Source organism: Nematostella vectensis, chromosome 9 (assembly GCF_932526225.1).
Source record: "Nematostella vectensis chromosome 9, jaNemVect1.1, whole genome shotgun sequence".
Classification (NCBI taxonomy): Eukaryota; Metazoa; Cnidaria; class Anthozoa; order Actiniaria; family Edwardsiidae; genus Nematostella; species Nematostella vectensis.
In genome coordinates, this window is record NC_064042.1 from 6811324 (window position 1) to 6833960 (window position 22637).

The following is a 22637-nucleotide window of genomic DNA, read 5'->3' on the forward strand; positions in this document are numbered from 1 at the left end:
CCAGTTTGAGAACTAACCTTCTTTAGATTCTTCTTTTGGAAAAAAAAAAAGAAAAAATAGAAACGATCAAGTGAAACGCGAATCATGCTACTAAACTCCCAGACTCCATGCTGGGATTCCTGTGTTACTAGTAGCTCTCGAATTATCTTGAAGGCCTGGCAAGTAAGTGTTGCCAAGCAAAAGTCGAAGTAAAGAGAATTCGTAGTCCAACACTTCAAAACAGATAAACTATTCGAGCTAAAACGTTCTAAAATCACATTCAAACGTATACCTGTTTCCTTGAAAAAAGCAAGCTTTATTAGAATCCTGTAATGAGCTACATTTGATAGAGAATGATCAAAATTTCACAAGAAAGAATAATTTGAAAGTACAATCGTAGGATAAACTCCCCTCAATAGTAATCTTGTTTTCGAAGCCGTCTGGCAAGAACTAAGAAAGAAAGCTAATCTTTGGAGCATTATGATCTAAACATCCACGACGTGAGAATGAAACGGGACTGGTAAGTTAAAGGGAAATTGTGTCATTCAAATAAATCTCTTTAGCAGCTTTTCTATCAATAAAAAACAACTAGTTACTTGATTTCTGAAAGATTCTTGAAGTATAAGTAAAGACACGAAAACATGCAAAGGAATGTAATTCCATCTTAAATTTGTGGATTCTGTTTTTTAGTGATACAGGGACAGTAGTAACTTATATATATATATTAAATTTAACCATGTTTTCTTTATCAGTTTTTAATTACTTTTATTACAGCTTTCTTTGATGGATGTGACACAAGCTATGACAGCCTTGCAGCTCAGAATTAGCAGTAGTACATCCTTATAGCTTTAACTGCAAAATGCCAGGAAAAAAGAAGGGAGGGAAGAAGAAGAAAGGGGGGAAGAAGAAGAAAAAGGAAGGCTTGAAAGGGTTGCTGAGTATTGCTGAGCTACTCAAGGCAGTGCGAGTTAATTATGAATCCAAATGCAAAGAGATGAAAAGTTATGTTCACCCTGAGGTGAAGAAGTTGTTAAACCAGTATGGTGAGGACAACACTCTCCTGGCTAAGGTAAAGATGCACATAAGTAGGTTAAACATAGATGAGATGGGGGTACCCTGCTAGCAAAGATATTATTTCCTGTTTGTTTCTGTAATATCCGTGTGGCATCTCTGTTCTTCTGCGTTTTCGTTTGTTTGTGTCAACAGGGTAGAACAGGGGGAGGGGGGGTACTAAAATAATAGCACAAAAGAGGGGTCCGACATATGCATTTTTCTGAAATGGTATTCAGTGATCCGATGTATGCATTTTTTTGAAATGGTATTCAGGGATCCGACATATGCATTTTTCTGGAATGATATTCAGGCTTTGTTGAACCAATGTCATGTTTTGTAGCTGGGCCCAAATTGTTGTTTACAATGGTTCTCCTTCTCTGCTTAACAATTTTATGATTTGTAGAAATTCTAAAAGTAACTTATATTAATTTATAAATTCAGTTCATTCTTACCCCTGGACCTGAAGATGAGCTTCCAGTTAAGGTTCAGCCTCTTCTTGCAGCCATGAGGGTGATGCGCTATATTTACCTGAAGGAGTTGTACATTTGGGACATTCCTATGAAGCACGAGGACGTTGCCTCCCTGGTTGGTACTTTTCAGTGATTGACAACGCATTTGACTATACAGTAGATGTCACACATTATACTGTACAGTATCTGTACAGTACCGCTCTCGAACATGTGGACATATGTTTGCGAAATTGTTCGCGAAATTCGCGAACACCGTTCGCGAAATTCGCGAACACCGTTCGCGAAATTCACGAACAACGTTCGCGAACAGCTGATGTTCACGAACAGACCGGGACAAACCGCTTGACAAACGGGAACTCGTACCATGTAACAGAAGACTTACAGTACTGATACTCACTTAAAATACATACAGGAGTTCTGCAAGGGATTCAAATAAATTGTTTGTGTAAAAGTCAGCTGAGAGCTATGGTTATCGTTAAAATCAGAAACAACAAATTCAGTTATAGTCTGATATGCCTTCAGTTCAATTATTTGTAGACGATCAAGACAAGACACTTTCAAGTTTGAGAAATAAATACGATAAAGATGGCGGATGAAAGCCAAAGCATGCGAAGGATTCGATCGTGGATTTACGAGGGCAAACACAGGCAAAAAAGTTAGTTAGTTTATTCTCAAAAGCTTGCCTCGAAGAGGGAAGGAATGTCGATCGCTTGATATTCTTCGAAGATTGTCGAATGTGACAACTGCTAGCGAATACTTTTGAACAGCGGGAAGCCATTTATTTAACAAATACTTGTATTACACATGAGATAATTAATTTGGGGAAGGAATGCCGATCGCTTGATATTCTTCGAAGATTTTCGAATGTGTGAAAACTGCTAGCGAAGAATTTTGAAATTTTGAAATTTCGCGAACGTCGTTCGCGAATTTCGCGAATGTAGTTCGCGAAAGTTTCGCGAACAGTGTCCCTATGTTCGTGAGCGGTACTGTATATGTTAACTTGTGATTGTTTGTTGTTTAAGGCACTGTTCCTAGAACAGCCCATGTACCCAGTACAGTACCTGGAGCTAATGGAGTGCTCTATCGACAGCTATGCAATTGAAAGGTTTGGGAGGTAAATACCAACAGAAAACCCTTCACAGCAAAATATGTTATAGGAAGAGTTCAAGCACATTTAATTTTGTTTTAATTCAACAGGTCTTTCATGTTCAACAATCTGACTGCACTTGTTTTGGACTTCAATGAGTAAGTACATAACCTGATGAACAGGTTATGTTGCGAGCAGCATACAAAGGTGCACCATCAGGACTGTAGCCAGGTTTTTGAGCTGAGTTTATTTACCCAATTAACAGTCTATTTTCTCTGGAAACTTGTCCTTTCTCGAAGTTTGTCTTTGAATTTTATTCATTAGGGTGGAGCTTCTGGTTTAGTGGGGTGGTTCTTCTAAAGGTCATGTATATTATTAAATATAAAATACTCAATGCAGTTTACAATCATAGTGTGAGTAGTGCTATAGATGTGATAGATGATGGCAGTGAAAGATGGTTTGTGTGTGTGTGTGGGTGGGGATGGGGGCGTGGATGAGGGGCACACACCCAAAGTGTCCCACCCCTGCTATAATCCTGCCTCTGAAATAATCCCAAGCTTACTTTGAACCTGACTATAATGAAGGGTTTGAAAGGTGAACCCCACACCACTGAACAAGTTTGTGCTCTCCACATTTTTTATGGTAATGTTTGTGGCATGTCCTGTTTTATTTGTTAGGTTTGGAGATGCAGGCTGTGCTGGCCTATGTAAGGGACTCAAAGCAAATGGCACATTACTCAAGCTTAGCCTGAACTACTGCGGCTTAGGCCCACATAGTGGTGTGATCCTGGGTGATACTGTATCCAACACGGCAATACGGTATGAACTCAACTCAACTTACCTCCCTCAAATCGACTTACTACTAGAGAAAATGTGACTTTGCTCCTTTCAAGTTTGTATTAGCTCACATGCCTGGAAAAGGTAGGTAAATGGCCAGGGCAAAGGTATCAGAGGTATCAAAGGTTTTAGAGTCGAGAGTAGGGTATGTGTGCACATCTGCACCTAAGAGCCTAAGAGCTTAGTGGCTCGGAAAGATGTATTGCAGTAATCATAAATTTCGTGTCATCATTGCCAAAATGGACAAAATGACATGGATGAATAGATAAAAAAATTGTCTGTACTGTATGCTGCTCCCTTTCAGAGGTTTTTACACCTCGCCCAGTAAGATGAAAAAAAACTGATCGTTTTCAAAACTTCAACATCAGTGACTTTAACCTTGATTCCTTTCAAAGTATCCACTAAGTGCCCTTGTGCACATAACAGCCAATTTCTCAACCCCTCCTGTAAAAAAGGTAGAGAGGACCATCTTGTTTTAACAACAAAAGGAAAGAAGATTTAGTTAGAGGGATGGCGAATGGTACCTAAAATCTAGCCAAATCTTGAAACCTACAAAGTTTTCCCCAGTTTCAGATGTTGATCTTGATTATGGATTTTAGACCTCAGATTGCAAAAGTAGCACATTAAAATATTGATCTCAGAAATCTCGCATTAACCATTTGCCATCCACAATAAGCGCAACAACTATCAGTTAACAGATATTTGTTTCATTCTTTCAGAGACCTGTATCTGGATGGCAACAAGTTGGGCTGCGAAGGTGTGATGGAGTTGATGAAGCTGTTTGTTGATAAAGCAGAAATGGAGGCCATTGAGCGGGCGAACCCCAAACCTCCAGAGCTCCCTGAAGCAGACATACAGGGACAAAGTATGCTGGGGGTCCCTGTGGCCTCGGCTATGGGCTCAATCTCCAGACCAACATCAGGTGCCTCTGTAAAGAGTAAAGGGAGGTATGTTACATAGGCTTAGTGTTGTGTTGTCACAGTTCGATTTAGTACTCACTTTCACCCACACTTACCCGAGGTAACCTCAAATGTTGTTTTGTTAGTAATTGGGAAAAACACCTGAACTTATCCGGAGGGTTGAAAATATGCTATTTTTCCTTCCCTGAATTCATACCTGGTTTGGTGTGTTGTGTCTTGTGGCAAACAATTAAATCTCATCATCAAATAATAAATCTCTTCACCTTGGGTGGGCGTCACTCAATGTGCATGTTACCAAATACTCCGAATAAGAGTCAATTGGTTGGACACCTATTTTTGTGTGATCCTTTATCCACTTTTTATTTATCGATATGTTCATCATTTCCAGTCCCAAATCTGGTCGTCGTTCCGCTTCTGGTAAGAAAGGGAAGAAAGGCAAAAAAGGAAAGAAGAAAGGGAAAAAGAAGAAAGAGCCTCCACCCCCTCCCCCTGTCGGGCCGTGGATCCAAAAGGTCCACCTTCTTGATAATGGCGTGGACTCCTATGGCAGCGCGTCCACACTTGGACCCATTATGTGCATGAAGATGTTCCGCAAGTAAGGAGTGCCTAGTGTTAGGGACTTTTAGAAACTGTGCATTGCGTGCATAACTGTTGTTCTCTTCATCAATTTACTTCTTTAATCGTTACCTTTATCGTTACATAATATCCATTCAATATCAAAAGTGGTAAGGTATGATGTCAGTAACCAGCATAAGCTTAGAACAATAAGAATTCTTGGGCTTTTATCGGAAAGACAGCAAATATAACACTTAAGTTATCTTAGAAAAGCGTGTCAAGAGTTTTTTATATGCAGCGAGTCGAAGAGCATAAAGCTCTATAAGTGGTTTGGTAGTGTAAAGCCCCGTGCCATCAACGACAACATTGCTGACGGGACGCTGGCCGTGGTACGTTGGCGCTGTTTCAAAACCGTGTTGGGAAGTGATGGCGGATGCTCGCGAGTGTTTCGCCAGCATTTCCTTTATCTCGTTGTCAACCGAGCTTTAGCTTTGCTGGTCTGTTTGCACACGAAACCAACACTGTAGGGCTCATTTGCTTTCCATAGCCAAAAACGCAGTCTTCAAATGATGCTGTTATTTTAAAAAGAAGGGAATGTTACTGTGAAAAGGATCTTAGCAAAACGCAGCTCTACGCGCCATCCGACCGTCAAGCATCAAATCGCAGTCACAAGTAAACTAATTAACATACATGCTGGCGATGTGTATGGGCTGTTTGTAAACCGGCCCAATTTCGGCCCAGCATTAATGCAGCCACTTAGTCAGGAAAGGGCTCAGTACGCAGCTCTTACAAGCTGGAATTTGATTGGGCAAATGAACAATATCCGCACCTCGAGGGTCAGTACGCAGCTCTTACAAGCTGGAATTTAATTGGGCAAATGAACAATATCCGCACCTCGACACAAAGAACGAGAAGAATAGAGATAAAAGAATTCCTTTGTAGAACGAAGATAATAGGTGACAAAGCAGCTGCGTACTTACTCCGGGGAAGTGCAGTCGCGTGTCCAGAGGTGCATCCGAGGGTTCGGACCACTCCCTGCTCATTGCATGAAATTACAAGCCGTTGAATAGATTGAATTGACTTGTCGGAGTTCGTTCCTTCTGGATTTTAAATTGGGGGGAGGGGGGTGCGAAATCCGAAAAATATGGACCTATTTTTTTTCCTGAGGTGGAGGGGAGGGAGGTAGTTCTCTGCTGAAAATCTGACCATCCCCGAAAAAAAAAAAGTTTTTTATGCCTTTGCGGTATAACTCTCCACAGGACGTTTATTGTCAGATTTGGCTACATTCCATAGTGATCTATCTTATGCTTTATAGTTTTGTCTACAAATAGCACATCTATTGAGAACCAAAAGTGGACCTTTGGCCATTGTGAGGGGGGGGGGGGTGGGGGTGGTGGATGCGTTCGCACCCCCTGCTCCCCCCCCCCCCCCCCTGAGTACAGGCCTGTTCAAGAGCTTCATTTTATTGCGTAACCTATTCATACAAATATATTAGTGTCTTCTAAGACTTTTAATGATCAAGATTAAAACTCCTGCTGCTATTTCAGATTGATCACTCATTCCGAGGGTCTTCAGGAGATCGACTTGGATGATAACCTGATAGGTGATCTTGGCGGAAGGGAGATCATGGAGGGGCTTACTGATCGTAAGGAAGGTATGCCTGCTGTACACTAATTCCCATTCAGACTCGGATCTGAAGGAGGCATCTCACTAAGATGTTCTCTACTAAATATTTTAGTGCCCTCATTTCCAGGCCGTACATTACTTGTGGAGCCCCGAATTTTTCCATCGTTTTGTGCAGAACTCTGTCGTATGTCTGCTATACTCTAACTCTGCCATTCAGGACTTTGACATTGGGGCATATTACACGGTAGACAAGTATTGTCCAACTAGTCAGAAATGATGAGGAAACCACCCGCGTAAACACCTCTCTGTCATGTTACTGTGTTACTTTGGGGTACTACTGTAGAGGCTAAGGATTCGCGCCCAGGATTCGTCACGCTTTTAGATTTTCCGTCTAAATCAGAACATCTGGACGCACATGAGAAGTAAGTCATTTGTAGTCGCTGTGAGCTCATTTCTGATTTGTATCTCTACAGCCGGTTTGAACTCCATCAAGATGAACGTCACCCATCGCATGAACCCCACGACCTTCGCCAACATCATGAAGCTTGGCGCGGGACTCAAGAAGAAGGGGAAAAAGAAAAAGAAAGGAAAAGCCGGCAAGGTTAGCGTCTTGTCAAGAATACAACACTTGTCACGTGACATATGTCCAGATACTGTACGTTGTCGCCGTTGGTAGTGAAGCTTGGAGCCTCTGATACCCAGGGTAGCCATGAGAAGCTCCATTTGGTCATTCTAAGGAAATAATAAGTGTTGGAAAACATCCATTTCCATCGGCTGATATAATTTGGGGAAGCCTTTGCGATATTTTTTATTGTATTTGTTAAATGAAATTCGGTATATAAAACATTGTTTTAGATATTTCACGTTTTCTTCACAAAATTCTTTAAAGACTTCATAAATAAAAACAATATCAAATATGCTGCTACCTGCTTACACGTCTTGTTTTTTTGTGTTCACAGAAACGCGTATAGGTCCTAGCCATCAACTGCATAAGGCTTGCGTGACGCCACTTACGCCGCGAGCCTTACTCCGTGCGTTGCACACGCAAAAAATCACGTGATCGGAGAGTGTCACTCAGACACTTGGAACTTGCATTGACGATACTTTATCACGTGACTTCGGTGTTGACCACGTGACTTCAGTGTTCAGGCCCGAACCCAGAACCATTTGGATTTGCCGACATGGTTTCGGTATTATCCACGTGGCATCTTTATTCATCTAAGTGATTTTGGAATTTAAGAAAAAACTGCAGGTATTCATCAAATCAGAACCACTTTTTCTTCACCTTCACTTCAAAAACTATATACATAATATACACAATATGCAACCCCCTTATATAATATAGTTTCCAGTATAATAGAATGTCTTCATTTTTTAGAGTCCATCTCTGAAACTATCTAAAAGCAAACTACCGATTTGATAGACATGGACCTTATATAGGGGGATTCTATTGAGCTCTGATGCTTAATGAGATATTTTTTCGTGCTGGTTGACTAGTGAAGTTCCTGTCAGTCAAATAGTACATCCTTCAACGGTGTTCCATTACTTCATAAAACTGTCAAGGGTGGTCTTGGTAAGATGGGCCACACCCTAACAAACTATTTTTTATCTAAATACTCTATTTGTTGCCCATATATACATTGTTCTATTTCACTGTTTTCAGCTGTTGTCAAGACAACAGGTAGTCCGAGTGGTAGCCTCTGGTGATGTTTTGGAATCGTTTGTAGTCTTCCTTGAGTGCCTGAAAACAAAAAAACAATAAAAACACTATTATGACGATTTACATGTTTCAAGGGTCCCAAAATTAAAGCACATGGAAAGTTCAAGTAACAATACCCCTCAAAATCACTCACCAAATGCACACCAGCAAGTTTTTTTGCAGCAGCTCTTTCACTAGCAAGCATATTTTTCAGATCATCTATCCTGAAATGTGTATAGTAATATGGTGAGTTATCCTGGATAAAGCAAAAGTTAGGGAGTTTTTTTTATTTAATACCCTGAGGGGGGAGGGAATACTTTGACTCGTGACACCTTAAAATTTCAGAGCTCCCCTTTCACTGTTATTTTTTTCTGTGCCCCCTTTAACAACCGCCAAGATTCCAGTTGACTCATGAAAAAAAATTTAGAGCTTTCCTTAGATGGCACATTTTTTTGAGCCTCCCCCCCTTGGGTGGTTAAAAAAATTGTGAGCCTATCCCTCCCCCCTCAGGTTATTTCATGACACTCCCTTGATATAGGTAAAGGAAGGTGTCTGGAAATATCAACAATGACAACACCAATGGCAAGCAGAATGTGGTGAAAAATTACATGATTGGTGCTCAATTTAAATTTTAAATAAATTTTACTTTAAAGTCAAGAAAATAAGGCTTGGAATTATTCCTGTCAACAGTCTTTTTTTTCTAATCTGCAGTTGTTTTCTGCTGTTGCCATTGTTGTTGCCAAGTTTTCTAATGGCAGATCAGCACCTTTGGTCCAGAGCACCAACTTCCTGTTGGTGTAGCCGTGCAACACGACTCGCTTCAGTGGCTGCCTCTTCCTCACACTGCTGACGAGTCTGTGCAATTACTTCTTTCCTTCTTCTCTCAAAGTTTTTCTATATAACAACAACATCTTCACTCACTCTTTTAATCTTTGCCAAATGCTGTCACATCAATAGCAAAATGGCTCTTTACTGAGCTACTGTAGGTAAATAGAAAAACCTGGCCCACTCACCCGAGCAATTGCTAATGCATCACCTACAGCCTGTTCTCGCTCAAGAGCTGCCTCATTGCGTAATTCCCTAGTCAAGCTTTCAGTGAGGTTATGCAAAGCCTCCTGTTTTTCCAGCTCAGCTCTCTCAGCTGCCTCCTTCAAGGCATCAGACTTCTCTTTCATGTACTTTTCCCAAGCAAGACGTGCCCGCTTCTTCTCTGCAATTTCGCACCGGTATCTGATCTCTGCCATTTGCTCCTCAGCACGCTGTTAGGAAAAGCATGTGTCACGTATAAATGATAAATGAATGATGTCACGTATAAATGACCATAAAACCTGTATATCTAGATGAGATGGTTTCCAAATTGAGCAAAGTGGCCTGCTCTGCTGTCATGGACCCCTGAGATAGTCAGGAGCTCAGGGAGGAAATATTACCACCTGCAAGCCCTAACCCTACCCTCCCCCTAAAAGTGGCACCCACTTCCCCTCAGGATGGTACCCTCCCTGTGGGATCCCCCCTGCTCTCAGTCTAAAGCTCTGTGTCCTAAAAGCCAGAGTCCAATATCCGATCTCTCAACCTTGCATCTGATTTGCTCCTTAGGATGAAAAGACTAAAATGGAACATACAGTAAAACATAATAATCATACATACAATTCTTGCTTGTTCCAGACATTGCTCTCTCTCTTCATTCATTTTTTTACGAAGTTCTTCCAATGCTTGCTTTCTGTCCTCCTGTGCCTTGGCCTCTGCTGCATTGAGCTGCCCAAGAAATCGAAAATAAGACAAATGTCAACTGTATAACCATATAAATACTTGTCTCACAACAGGGGATGAACAGATGGTGATCAACTCATGCCATGCCATGATTATTTGTAAATCATGCAAGGTTTACAAACATTTTACCATACACAATTGAATGAAATAATTCCATTGTGCTTGATTTCCGAAAATGCTGGGGTGTTACATCTGGCTTTTATGACAAAAAGTCATTTCGGTTTTTAGTTGTTGCTTTCTTGCAAATTTACGAAAAGTTAATAAGATATTATTCATGTGTGTTCAAAAAGTAAGCACAGCGTTAGTCACTAACAGCATCTCTTATAGCTTGATCTTTGTCCTCTTGCATCACTCTACGAAGCTCATCAAGAAGTTCGGTGCCAATACCTGGAACAACAAATTGTTTTTATGAGGCTTGTAATAAGGTACTGCTATCTAACATCTATGTGTGGGCTCGTAAACCCGAAAATCAGAGATATTGTTTAATGTGCTTCATTCAGTATCATATAATATGAAGGGTATAAATTGCAGAGCAATTTCAATTGACGTTATTTAAAATAAATTAGTAAACAAAAGCAAGACAAATAAAACACAGCTCATTTTATCACTCATAACAAATACTCTAATTATTAATAGTAAATGAAACAAAACATTCTAAGTTAAAAAAAACACTAGACTCACATATTATGTTCTTGTGTGTGGTTTTCTGTGTTTTTAACGTGGTTTTGCCATTCAGCATTCGCTCGAGCGTGAGAAGTGGATTCCCGGCCGCCATTTTACGTTCGATCGCCTTCCTCTCACACCGCTGGCACAAAATCACTATGGTAACACCACAGGCCTCCCATGAACGCTTAGGCTGGATCTCTGTTGACATCTGATAATTAAATCCATGGCTTCTTTTGATTTTTTTTTCTTGATTAGAATGCTTTGCAATCGATTTTTTACACCGAATCGCAACTCAGCAGGTTCCACTCCATTGTTTATTCAACTTCTTGCGATAAAATACTTTGGGTATCCTGTGGTTAAATAAAAAAGGCCAGGCTGCGTTCAAAACATGGCGGCATGAAAAAGTGGGATCACTAAATTGAAGCTTTGATCGCGTGTTGTTCGCTACGATCGCAAAGATATGCATCCGTCGTTAGCTCCCCATCTACATGATACTTGTTTAGATCTGATAGAGAAGCTTCATCAATGTCACGAAGAGGTAAAGACAGCGAAAATATGTATCGAGTAAAATACTGCTACCATAGTAGGCTGGAATTGTCACGAGTTGTTGTTATTACTTAGTTATGTAATAGGCCATTAGATCAACTTCTTTGAGTATATTTTAGACACAGTTTCATAACTTGAATACACTTATAGTATGAACTCTCCGCTGAGTAACAAAAAGTAGGTTCAGAAAGGAAAGTTTTTTTTTTTTTTTTTGCAGGTTCCTTCCAGAAAATATTACTTAAACCCTCAAATCAGTCTAAACTTTAATTTAAATCGCCCGAAAAATAAAATATCTATTGCACACCTCCATCGACTGATCTTAAATTCTGAAAACTGTATGTGTGTCTTTATACATTGATTTAATATCTCCTAGGATTTGTTCAAATCATAAATGCACAATCATAATGCACTAGTCATTTGAAACCCCCACCCCCATGGTCCCGGCGAAGTGTTGGGTTAATGTGGGAGTTTAGAGCACTTGTTATCAAGAATCTGTCCCGAGGGGTTAGGGGAATTGACAGTTTTTGACTCTAATACTTGTTCCCCCCCCCCCCCCCCCCCCCCATCCCCCATGAGGGCTTAGGGACAAATGAATTACATCACACATTTACTTTTAAAAAGTCACGTCTGTTTCTGGTTTAAGACTCTTTCTCTTCAGTAGCGAGCAATTCCATGTATCAGTGAGTGGCAAGATGCATGGGCGAAAAGAAATATGAATGAAAACTAACGCCAGATGAATATAATTTATTTTTCCATTTTTTTTGGTAACTGTTATCTAAATAGGTATTAGTACAAATGTACTTGCTGAAGTGAACTTCACTTCAGCAGTACTTGCTTTGAAAGGTAAATGTTTATTTCAGATGACTTGTTGTCAGGTAGTTGCCTATAGTTTGCATCCCTCTGGGTGCATTTGACTGCAGTTAGGTGTTTTTTTTTTCTGTTTTGTACAGGATCAAAGTCTATTCCCCCACCCTTCCCCGGGACCATGGGGGTTAGGGTTTCAATTGACTAGTGCATAATGCATTCCTTGTTATTTTTTTAGTCTGGATTTAAAAAGTTCTTGGGAGGGTGCAATGACATAGAGAGAGAACTGCAAAAATGTCTGAAGCGGGAAGTAAGTACTGTGGTGCTGTACACTGTTGAGGTTATAGTAATGGCAATGATGATGATGATCCAAGTAAGGTTCTTATTGAAGATAATGAATTGTGATTGGTCAATCTAACTGTCACCACCTAGCACACAGAGTGCACATGCACCCCCCTTTGCTGCCAAATAATTTCGTATTGAAGGATCATCAAATACTATCCTTTTTCAATATGATACCTATGACTTTATGCCAACACACCTACAGAGTTTAACCTACAGATTTTTTACACCTACAGATTATATTGTTAATTATTAGTTATATCCTTTTATTTAGTAACTGTGTCTATGGAATTTCCAGAGTGCAGAACGGAGAAGACAAAATATGGAGATGGCTGCCTTAAGGAAAGAGAAGTTCAAGAAAGTTGACAGTGAAATATAATCACAGGAGGCAATAGTTTGTGCTAAGTAATATAAAGTGCAGAATTTGAGATGAGATGATAAGCATGTAAACATAAGAGAATGTAAAAATATTTTGTTGTAGAAATAGTATACTCTATTAAAATGAATGATACAGAGACACTATCACACTCCTTTTTATTCTTAAAACTTTACAACTTTCGCCTATTTAATAATGATAATAATACCTCTATACCACATTTTTTGTTATTGATAAATTATACAATCATATCAATATTCCTTCACCCATTTAAATAAAGCTTCAACAAAGATCTCCAAATTATTGAGAAATTTGCTTGTCTGTGAACGGACTATTTTTTTTCTTTGAAATACATTATAAACAATTTAGGGAAAGTTCATTTATTATTCAAAGGAGGGAGGGCGGCCGTGAGGATACTGTGGGGGACTTGATAAATTTTCAAGGTCTAAAGGGGGGCATCAAAAGTGTTTGGATTTTTAAAGGGGGGCACTGATTCCTTTGGATGTTGTCTCTACTATATAATTTGACAAAGTGTCAAATCAGACTTCTTGGCTCAACTTGTTTTGGTTTAGGGGCACTTATTTGCCATGCCAATGCAAACCTGTATACAACCTTAAAAATACATTTTTTATGGTTTCAGCTATATAATATTATGAAGTGCTTATTTTCGATATCTAAAATATAAACAAAATGTTTTAATGCTATAAGCGCTCATTCTCTGTCATCAAAATTTTAGCTCCTATCTGGAGGGGGGCTACTAATTTTACTTACTTTTATCAAAATCCTCATACTCCCCCCCCCCCCCCCCCCCCCTCTGGATAATAGATGAACTTTCCCAATGCTGGAGTGTTACTGGTTTTCAATGCAATTTTTAAAATTAATTCTAGATTAAAAGTTTATTGTCAACAGCAGAGTATAAGGAAGTGTAGGACTTACTGTAGATATGCTCAGTTACCCAGCAAAAGGAGGCATCGCAAATGATCTTAGCAAACATTAGCAAAAATGCGAGCACATTATTTTTAGCAAGAATGAGCATTTTTTTCATCTGAAGCAAGTATCTTTTTAAACACATTTGGCTAGCACTGCAAATAGAAAATAAAAAAACTAGGTCATTTGTCTTTTTTTAGAAAAAAGTTCAAGCAACCTTTAACTTTGCAAACACTTCCGAATTTTATGGGACCATTTACTACCCTAGGCGCTTTTTCCAGCTGACATCGATTGTTGCAGTCTTTTAAACCTACATACTGCAAGGCCCGCAGAAAGGGCCGGTTATTGGGCCTACTGCAGTACTACCCCTCATAGGGGGGTATTGGTGCACCAGCGACAGAATAACAGCCCAGAGCCACGCCTAGAAATTATTGTGTCAAAAACAAAATCAGTTAAATAAAAGTGCTTTTCTCTGTTACCAAATCATCGTCATACTCAAAGTCTGAATCATTTGCTTTGAACATTTCTTTTTCTACCAAATGCTCATAGGAATGCCCTTCTCTAAGAAGGTCATAAGCACTGTCATCCATGGTCTCAGGTAGCGGTCTTTTATGGGTCTCTGGCAGCATAAGGCTCAGGAGACCAGCCATGAATGCACACATTCCAAATATGACCATGGGAAGAGGACGCATGTAGGTTCCCTGTGAAGTAGATAACAGATTTAGGTCATGTAAACCTCTTTGAATATTTCCAAATAAATGAACATCTGACTAGTTCAAGAGTCGCCCTCTACTGTCAGTATTATAGAAACAATACAGTCGCCAGCCCTTCTTATTTCCTTGGATTACTTTAAGCATCCATATGTTCGCTATCAGAGGACTCTTGGAGATGAATCACAGAGAGTGCAGAAATGTAGTGATCGGATTGCAGGAACCGCTGAGGTAAAAAACGAATCCCCAAGATTGGGCCAAAGAGTGTCCAACATGTTATCCATTAGATGTATAGCCTCAAAACAGCTTTATCTTTCATTTACTTCTATTACAATTATATTATTCATAGTTTTATCATAGTTTGGCATTAGTTTTATTTTTTACTTTATATAGTGTGCAATTAAAAATTTTAATATATTGATAATTGCACAATATAAATGTAATAAATAAATTAAATTATTTATCAGATAATACAGATTCCCTGATTCAGACTTACCAGAAAAACGACAAATGGCGCACAAATCCCCCCTATGCGTGAAGACATCGAGCACACACCCAAGCCAACGTTCCTGATATGAACAAGAAATAATTTTACCGTGTAAAATACGGAATGAACAGGGGCGAATCCAGGAGCTCCACAATGGGGGCCAAAGCAAGGGTTTCAAGCAAGTGGACCGGATTCGTTGTTCTTCCGTGGATTTTCTTATATTTCTTGTCATTTTTAAGCCAAATATCTGAAGATAGGGGGCGGGGCAAGTCGGCCCACACCTAAATCCGCGTTTAACGTGTTCATGATAGTGTTGGCACAAAGCGTAACCGTTCTATGTCATTGAGCTGTGGTTGAGTGTTGGTTCGTTATCAGGCTGTCGTGCGCGCAGAAAGTTTGTTAGTTACGTGATAGTGTTGGCACATGGCGTGACCGTTCAAGCGATAATGTTACGTGATCGTGATAGTTCGTGGCGTGACCGTTCTATGTCGCGATGATGTTGTTACCGTGTTGGTTCGTTGTCTGGCTGACTTGCCCGTAGGATGTTTGTAATTGACGTGATTATGTGGGCACGTGGCGAGACCGTGTAATAATGTAGGACCGAGGAGTGGCAAATACTACTTAAATGAGATGACACCGTGATGACAATGTGACCGTGTAAGGTACGTCTGATACGTGGCGAGTGAACGTGATCGTGAACGTGTTGACACATGGCGTGACCGTTCTAGCGATAATGTTACGTGATCGTGATAGTTCGTGGCGTGACCGTATAATAATGGAGGAGTGGCAAACACATGAATGAGATGAAACACGTGTCAGTCTTTGGGGATCCCGGATGTAGCGTTGTACGCCGAGTACCGCCGCAACGAGGCGCAAGAAAAATATAGGGGCGGATGGCTGTGGTGTTTGTGTCTTACCTGACGACAGTAGGGAATATCTCTGCAGAGTAGATGTATATCAGCGCAAAGGAAGCCGTGATGCCAAACTTGCCAATCATAGCAAACACAGTCGCAAGAGTGCGATCAGCCGGGCTTGACTCTGTCAAAAAAGACCCGCGTAAGAGCCCTATTGGGGTATGTTTGCAGATCTTGTTGCCGGAAGATAGCAACAATATGGATAGTGTCTATGAGAAACGTTCTGATATTTGTAGGCGAGGATCAACTCAACATTGATTATGTGACGCTAATATGAGATCTAGTCTGCTTGCCGGCTCTTATTCGCGATTATTCGGAAATGCTTCTTTGGCGAGCTGGCTAAACGAGATCCGATTTGTGGCAGCGTTCGAACATTGCCGAAAACATTAAGGACGAAGAACGATACCGTTGCCATTTTAGGTGAATTTTCGACCGTTAAGAAAATCGTTTATTTACTCGTTCCGTTCACATTGGACCTTTCCTAGCTGGATGAAAACAGAGATAGCTAGCCATGGTTCCGTGTAAACACTTTTTGAGCGGTCGAAAAAGTGGCCGAAATTTGGTGGAGGGGCCGAAGAATTTTGTGGTCACATGGCTAGGGAAGTCCACTTCAATCAGACAACACCGTTCCCTTCATTCTTTATTGGTTAACATTGCTAACATGTTGCGGCACAACGGCAAATCGTACTTTAAGGCATCTATCGCGTAGTCACCGAACGCATCGCGCTAAGGTAAATGACGCCATACCTGGTTGGACGAACATACACGCCATACATGCTAGACCAGCTAGTACCATGTAGTTGAAGAGTGTTTTACGTCTTCCCGCCCTGAGAAGGATAGAAATTAGGTCCAGTACTGTTAATTACCCGCTGTTCCAGATTTGGAACCAGAGAAATAAAATCATCATATATATCCTTATTTTTGCGTCTGTTAATTCATGGAATGCATCATAATGTTCCCTGAACAAAAATTACCGTACACGTCACTCGTCGCGTTGCATGAGCGTAACTGTTGTTCGTGACACATTATGACGTCATACGTCGTCCGTTCGTGACGCCAGGGCCACCAAAAAAATAATATTTTTGTTTTATTTAACAAAAACAACAGAGACATCATTTAGTACACAGCGCACGCGCATTAACGTCAAATGTGAGGGTGTACTCTATTTCACCAACTTCTCTCGACCAATCACTGCAATCAGAGCTCACACTTTACTAGGTATTTTTTATTACTTATCGACGCACTCAAGTAAAAAACACTGAAATATTGAATATGAGCTGTCGATATTTACCGCTACCATTGATCTTGAGTTACACAACCCAAAAGTAGTTGATGTAAATGAGATTTTCTCCATTGAAGCCCCATTGTAATTATTAAGCAGCTTTCAGGGATATGTCCAGGATTTACTTGGGGGGGGGGGGGGGGGGGCACTGAGTGCAAGGTAGTGTATCATCTCGAAAAATGATAGTATACCCTACATTTTAGCTCAGCATAATGACAACTCACCAGTTGACAAAAAATAAGCATGTCAAGTATGCTGGGAACTCCATAAGACTACAAAGAAAAAAGTTCATGTAGATGTCCCCAGCTAAGTGCTTGGTGTTGAGTGACAGCCCATAGTACACAAGGGTGTTGACAAACCTGAAATACAAACAAATACAGTTTGATCTTTCATAATGATAGTTACCACAGAACCTCCAGGCTCTGCCCTTGTGTGGACATGTCTTCTCTGAGCTTATTATGGCGGATATGACCTCAGAAAGTCAGGAATGAGTAGAGCATGACCAGGTGATTTTCTTATTATTGGTTGATTATTATCTTCTAGCATTAGATTTGGATTGTAGCAAAACCTTAGACGATTGGCAGATTCAGAGACCCCTATTCACTACCCCCCCCCTCTTACAGTGCCAGGTAGGTTTACATACCAGATAAAAATCAGTACAAAAGTTTGTTTGACTATCTTCCTAGTGCAGAATAGGTCAAAGAAGCCATATCTAGAGCCAACAAAGAAAGGGTGATTGACTTGTAGTAGGCTCTTGGGGACAGCTATTCCATTTTTGAGAGCTATGTCCAGTAATATATTTTCAGCCTCAGAGACACGCCCACGGATCATTAACCATCTTGCAGACTCAGGGACATATCTGAAATGAGTAAAAAACACAGGATGATGATGATGATGTTGCAGGGCCATAAAAGGGGGTGGGGCACTGGGGGCATGTGCCCTCCAATATCTTAAAAAAAATATAAGGAAATGACCAGTAGGGGGGGGGGTGGCCATGACCCCAAATATTTTCTTAATGTTTCTGTATTGTGCTCCCCCAATATTTTGAAGCCTGCTACAGCACCGTGTTGGTGATAAAGATTATGATGATGTTGCTGATGATGGTGACTATGATGATGGCTACTGCTTAAAGTATAAATGGTGAAGATGCCAGTGGCAATAGAAGAATGTGATAGTGATGCTGTAACAATAATAAAATGATCACAATACAGAAAATATAATGATTATGTGAATGATGTTGACAGTGCCAGTCTTGGTGCTTATGGTACTTTTATTAGTATTAATAGTGGAAGTGGTGTTAATAACTATTTCTCCCACATGCCCCGTCCTTAGTCACAGGTGGTAGGAAGTCAAGGTGTGATAGTTTAGGGGAGGGGGGTTCACATGACCTCATGTCCTCCCCCTCATAGCCATAGCAGGCCTAGAAATATTGGGGGGGGGGGGGGGGGGGGGGCGGTACAGAAACTGTGGGCATTTGCCCCCAATGCCCCACCCCCTGCTAATTATCATATAGCCCCAAGTGATTATGATGATTATAGGGATAATAATAATAATAATGATAACAAGGATGTTGATCTTGAAACTAATGACAATTACTCACCTAAAAAAAAGTATAAACACTGAGGCAGGCAGAGACAATACAACAGAGAGCGTCCTCCAGTCTTGGATAAGATAAGCCACCATTGGCAATATCAGTAAACCAAGCGTGAAAAAGCACTGTGCCATAATACCAGCAAAACCCCGATATGAAGGTCCAACAAGTTCTGTTGCAAGCACAAAGGCAGACAAAATCTCTCCACCAATACAAAATCCTGTTAAAAACCGCAAAGTAGCATAAATCTTGAATGTCGGAGCAAATGAGCTTGCAAATCCAAAAACAACAAGCCCTGTTAGAGTTGTGTGCCACACTCTCCGTCTACCATATTTATCAGCAAGGGCTCCAAACATTAGAGCCCCAAGCAGTGTTCCAGACATAAGAAGTGATTGTACGAGGTCTGCTTTGTAGGCATTCTCACAAACAAGGTCCCACTGTAAATACAACGATTCAAACATGATTGATATGTTAATAGAAAAGTTTAAGCAGTTTAAGCAGTGTAGGGAGGTCAACTCTATGGGTTTTCTAGTGACTCCCAGGATTTACTAAGTATCCAAAACATTTGTTTTGGTATGCCTCCTCTTTTATTGTGGGCAGAATTGATATGGCCCCACATAACCCCTCGACTCATTTTCTCTTTCACAATTTTAACAGATAACTCACTCTTTCTCTTCCTTTAGATAGGCTGTTATATATTCGTAAAAGCAGAATAAAGTGTGTGTTTTTTTCTGTAATTTCAGATTAAAAAGTTGTTTCAATAAACTGAAATCAAATAACTTAAATTTCAGAAAAACAAAAACGATCTGAAAAACAAATATATATTTTATGTGTGCTCAATTTTCAATATTTCATTATTTTAATCTTAATAAAAAGCTCAATTTATTTTGTCTAAGTCCTTCAAAACTGCATTAAAAATCCATCATCTATTCATTTAGCGCAACCTTTTAACTTCTAATATCATTAAGTTTCACTTGAACACCCCCGAGACATGAGGATTTTCCATCGCATCAGTTGGTAACAAAGTTACAGTTTCTCTTACCTCTGTGATAATAGATGTGTATTTCGAGGTATATTGCCTTTCCGTACATTGAAGTTTATTTTTAGGGCAAGTCTCGTTCGTACTTGAGTTCAAGCAAATCCAGTGCGGTTGAGCGGCTACGAAAACTAGCAATAACAGTTGAATGGCTGCCGGAACAATCGACAGACAGAGAAGAACATATAATCGCCGTTGATGTGGTCCAAATTCACCAACGATCTTGAGCACATGATCGAACTCCATGCCATACACAAGATCGCCTAGTTAAGGCGAGCATCCGCTGGAGTTATAACCGTGTCGTTAGCGCTTTTTGTGCCTTCGATTTTTTTAAGTTTATTCATTCGATGATCTTTTTACAGGTGAATTGTACTAGGTAACCAGGCCTTGTTTATTGAAGAGAAGCGACTGGACCAAAAAAAAAGACATTTATTTTCAGAAAAATCTAAATATTCCAGTGGCGGCTACGGAGGATTGGGTGTAAGAAAAATTAATTCATGTCTCTTTATTTTGTATCAAATAAAAAATACGTATTTAAAAAAATTCTGGATTCTTTATAATTTTTGGATCCATGCCTGTATTTGGCGTACTTGTATTATCCGTCTTAGTACTATTTGATCAAACAATAGGAACATATGAAAAATCTCCATACTTTTTTTTTCTTAACTGTTCGGGTACAGACCGGGGGCATGATTCAGAAACATAAAAAATATTTGGGGGCACAACCATCCCTTACTGGTCATTTCCTTAGAATTTTCTAAATATTAAGGGGGAGGGCACAGACTCCAGGGACCCACCCCCTGCTATGGCCCTGTGAGCTTGATGGAGGTAATTCAGATATAGCTCAGATGCCATTTTCGGGAAGAAGGAGTTTTACAATCTGTGTCAATAGTAGAAATGTTCCGTCATAACACTGTAACAATGACATATCAGAAGACTGTTTCTTGCTGTGACCAAGGCTATGGATCATTAGAATCAAATAAACAAACTCAGTTTGACATAATTTAATAGTGAAACAAACACAAATTATTTTCTGGAGTTTAACATTTGAAATAAGCTGGACAATAACAAAATTGCTCATAATGGCAGAAAAAAAAATGCAAACAGTTACCTAGTTTTTATTAAAACAGTTTCATTTTACAAATAGATTTGATACAATCCATAAGCTCTTTATTATTCCACTATCATTACCATAATAGAATATAGAGTTTTGTTGGATTTACTATAGTATCTAAGGGGGCGTAAGACCATTTCCTCCTGATGGAGCACAACAGTAAAGCCCTATCTTATATGACTACAGCTCTAAGACTTTGTAAGAGTGTCTAAGCATTTAGATGTCCCAAAGCATAGAGACAGCCTTGCAGATGCCTACATCATTGTAGTTGAAGTAACACAGACCAGCAAGCTGTAGGAAGGAGAGGACAAGCCATGTGATGTTGGCAGGCTTGGGGAGCTTTGGGTTGATATGATGACTGTAATCTTTCAGCACATTATGCATTCCCCTGAAGAGTATTTAATTTATTAGGAGGCTCAATACAAGTACATACAGAATAGTGAAGCATGATAAAATGTAAAAATAATTTCCCCAGCCTAGTTCCCCTAGCATCAAATTCTTCTAGCTTGTTTTAAATATTTACTTGTCCTAAGATGAAAAATAGGTAAAGAGTATTTATATGATATAAAAAAGAATCTTGAAATTTGACCATAAGCAATGGTACAAGCATTTGAAAACAGCACTTTCTTATCAAGTAGCTTATGAATTCCTAATTCCCTTTTTGAATGAAATGCTATTCCTTATTACATTGCATTCTGTCGCTAAAACATTACATGAAAGAACTGCTACACTTCTATGCTCATATGGTGTATTCTTAATGAAACTTCAACCCCTTTGTCACAATAAAGACCCAGTTACTATTTAATTACTGTATACTATAGGACTGCTCACCAGTGATTATGGAATGGTATAAGCACAGCAAGTCCCCAGTCTACTGCTGCACATGGGTATACAATGCCGACAGGTATCAATGCAAGAAGGGCAATGCTGACATAGCGTTCATTCAGCCAATGGGATGATGCCCTTGATACAGCAATCTCTGTTACAATGGAATCAAGAGAATTTTCACAATTAACGACTTTTATTCTACTCAATATAAGGTTTTCTAATGAAAGATATATCATCAAAATTGCTTTATTTTTTCCACGCGAATTTTAATGTTCTGTGGGGCGTAAAAGATTATTGTTATTGTGTATACATTACTTATTACATTGCATAAATTGCTTAAGAAATAAATCTAACTTTAAAAATACAATAATATAACAATATTTATTACTGCATAATACTTTGAAACGATTAAAAACCAGCTAGATAAGGAGCGGTGTGTTAATTCTTCGATCATCAAATAGTGAAACTGCGTAAACAACGTAAGAATAAAACAATTCCCCACCGTAGTGCTGATCTTTCTTGGGAGGTGAGGTGTGCACTGCATTTGCAAGCAGAGCTGGAGGTTATAAAGCAAATGATATCAGTTAACCAGCAATCTGGCGATTAATATTTTTCGTGATCTTGGACGTGATGACATAAGAACCCAACTCACGATTTTTTCGCTGGAACGACGGCAAACTGGTGACAGAGGACGATGCCAAAATAGGTCTTCCCACACTTAGAACTAGTGAAAAGAATTCGTAATACATAGGTAAATAACTCGAATGTCAGGAAAAAATTGTTTGAAGTTGCTTAGTTTGATTTTCTCACCCAGTTTTGATGTATTTCTGGCGCAAAGGCGAGTGCACAAAATGGCCGCCATCTTGCAAGATAACACTGCTTACCAGGCTCCCGTAAAGTTGTTTTAACTCTGGTCCAACGTCTATCAGGTATCCCAAAAATCTGAAACGCTCCCTTTCTACAAAGAAATGATGTTGGTCAGGACAACATAAGTACTCACGAGAGTTCTCTCTTGTTTTACT

At 39.7% G+C, this 22637-nt stretch overlaps 5 protein-coding genes across 5 annotated transcripts; 2 read left to right on the forward strand and 3 right to left on the reverse strand.

The window, feature by feature from the left end:
- The first annotated feature begins 100 nt into the window (after positions 1-100).
- On the forward strand, positions 101-8305 carry LOC5518128. The gene is made up of 11 exons (XM_001638045.3): positions 101-499; positions 754-1048; positions 1474-1617; positions 2525-2616; positions 2700-2747; positions 3267-3407; positions 4145-4372; positions 4734-4940; positions 6448-6554; positions 7000-7127; positions 7486-8305. Exons 2-11 carry the CDS (start codon positions 839-841, stop codon positions 7495-7497), a joined length of 1317 nt encoding a protein of 438 aa, XP_001638095.1. The 5' UTR covers positions 101-499; positions 754-838; the 3' UTR covers positions 7498-8305.
- Positions 7782-10824, reverse strand: LOC5518129 (GRB10-interacting GYF protein 2). The gene is made up of 7 exons (XM_001638099.3): positions 10674-10824; positions 10306-10379; positions 9870-9977; positions 9239-9484; positions 8992-9119; positions 8380-8449; positions 7782-8267 (listed from the first exon to the last, which is right to left on the reverse strand). Exons 1-7 carry the CDS (start codon positions 10765-10767, stop codon positions 8196-8198), a joined length of 792 nt encoding a protein of 263 aa, XP_001638149.1. The 5' UTR covers positions 10768-10824; the 3' UTR covers positions 7782-8195.
- Positions 10825-11004: 180 nt separating this feature from the next.
- LOC116601851 (COX assembly mitochondrial protein 2 homolog) lies at positions 11005-12869 on the forward strand. The gene is made up of 3 exons (XM_048732020.1): positions 11005-11196; positions 12247-12318; positions 12649-12869. Exons 1-3 carry the CDS (start codon positions 11119-11121, stop codon positions 12727-12729), a joined length of 231 nt encoding a protein of 76 aa, XP_048587977.1. The 5' UTR covers positions 11005-11118; the 3' UTR covers positions 12730-12869.
- Positions 12868-20040, reverse strand: LOC5518177 (solute carrier family 22 member 15-like). Its single transcript, XM_032362647.2, has 8 exons — positions 19680-20040; positions 18647-19074; positions 17690-17905; positions 17271-17405; positions 16512-16591; positions 15768-15888; positions 14860-14932; positions 12868-14354 (listed from the first exon to the last, which is right to left on the reverse strand). The coding sequence occupies exons 1-8, from the start codon at positions 19917-19919 to the stop codon at positions 14106-14108; spliced, it is 1542 nt and encodes a 513-aa protein (XP_032218538.1). The 5' UTR covers positions 19920-20040; the 3' UTR covers positions 12868-14105.
- Positions 20041-20662: 622 nt separating this feature from the next.
- On the reverse strand, positions 20663-22567 carry LOC5518130 (succinate dehydrogenase [ubiquinone] cytochrome b small subunit A, mitochondrial). Its single transcript, XM_001638101.3, has 5 exons — positions 22426-22567; positions 22268-22339; positions 22118-22171; positions 21619-21766; positions 20663-21175 (listed from the first exon to the last, which is right to left on the reverse strand). Exons 1-5 carry the CDS (start codon positions 22475-22477, stop codon positions 21004-21006), a joined length of 498 nt encoding a protein of 165 aa, XP_001638151.2. The 5' UTR covers positions 22478-22567; the 3' UTR covers positions 20663-21003.
- Between the last annotated feature and the right edge of the window lie 70 nt (positions 22568-22637).

Coding starts and splice junctions, on each gene's coding strand:
- LOC116601851 (XM_048732020.1), top strand. CDS start 11,119: ATGCATCCGTCGTTAGCTCCCCATCTACATGATACTTGTTTAGATCTG. Junction 11,197..12,246: donor TTCATCAATGTCACGAAGAG/GTAAAGACAGCG, acceptor TTATTTTTTTAG/TCTGGATTTAAAAAGTTCTT. Junction 12,319..12,648: donor AAAAATGTCTGAAGCGGGAA/GTAAGTACTGTG, acceptor TGGAATTTCCAG/AGTGCAGAACGGAGAAGACA.
- LOC5518130 (XM_001638101.3), bottom strand. CDS start 22,477: ATGGCGGCCATTTTGTGCACTCGCCTTTGCGCCAGAAATACATCAAAA. Junction 22,172..22,267: donor GTCGTTCCAGCGAAAAAATC/GTGAGTTGGGTT, acceptor TATAACCTCCAG/CTCTGCTTGCAAATGCAGTG. Junction 21,176..21,618: donor ATACCATTCCATAATCACTG/GTGAGCAGTCCT, acceptor AATACTCTTCAG/GGGAATGCATAATGTGCTGA.
- LOC5518129 (XM_001638099.3), bottom strand. CDS start 10,767: ATGGCGGCCGGGAATCCACTTCTCACGCTCGAGCGAATGCTGAATGGC. Junction 10,380..10,673: donor CACACACAAGAACATAATAT/GTGAGTCTAGTG, acceptor TTGTTGTTCCAG/GTATTGGCACCGAACTTCTT. Junction 9,978..10,305: donor ATCAAGCTATAAGAGATGCT/GTTAGTGACTAA, acceptor TTTCTTGGGCAG/CTCAATGCAGCAGAGGCCAA.
- LOC5518128 (XM_001638045.3), top strand. CDS start 839: ATGCCAGGAAAAAAGAAGGGAGGGAAGAAGAAGAAAGGGGGGAAGAAG. Junction 1,618..2,524: donor ACGAGGACGTTGCCTCCCTG/GTTGGTACTTTT, acceptor TTGTTGTTTAAG/GCACTGTTCCTAGAACAGCC. Junction 2,617..2,699: donor GCAATTGAAAGGTTTGGGAG/GTAAATACCAAC, acceptor TTAATTCAACAG/GTCTTTCATGTTCAACAATC.
- LOC5518177 (XM_032362647.2), bottom strand. CDS start 19,919: ATGGAGTTCGATCATGTGCTCAAGATCGTTGGTGAATTTGGACCACAT. Junction 19,075..19,679: donor ACACATCTATTATCACAGAG/GTAAGAGAAACT, acceptor TTGTATTTACAG/TGGGACCTTGTTTGTGAGAA. Junction 17,906..18,646: donor GTGTTTATACTTTTTTTTAG/GTGAGTAATTGT, acceptor TACTCATTTCAG/ATATGTCCCTGAGTCTGCAA.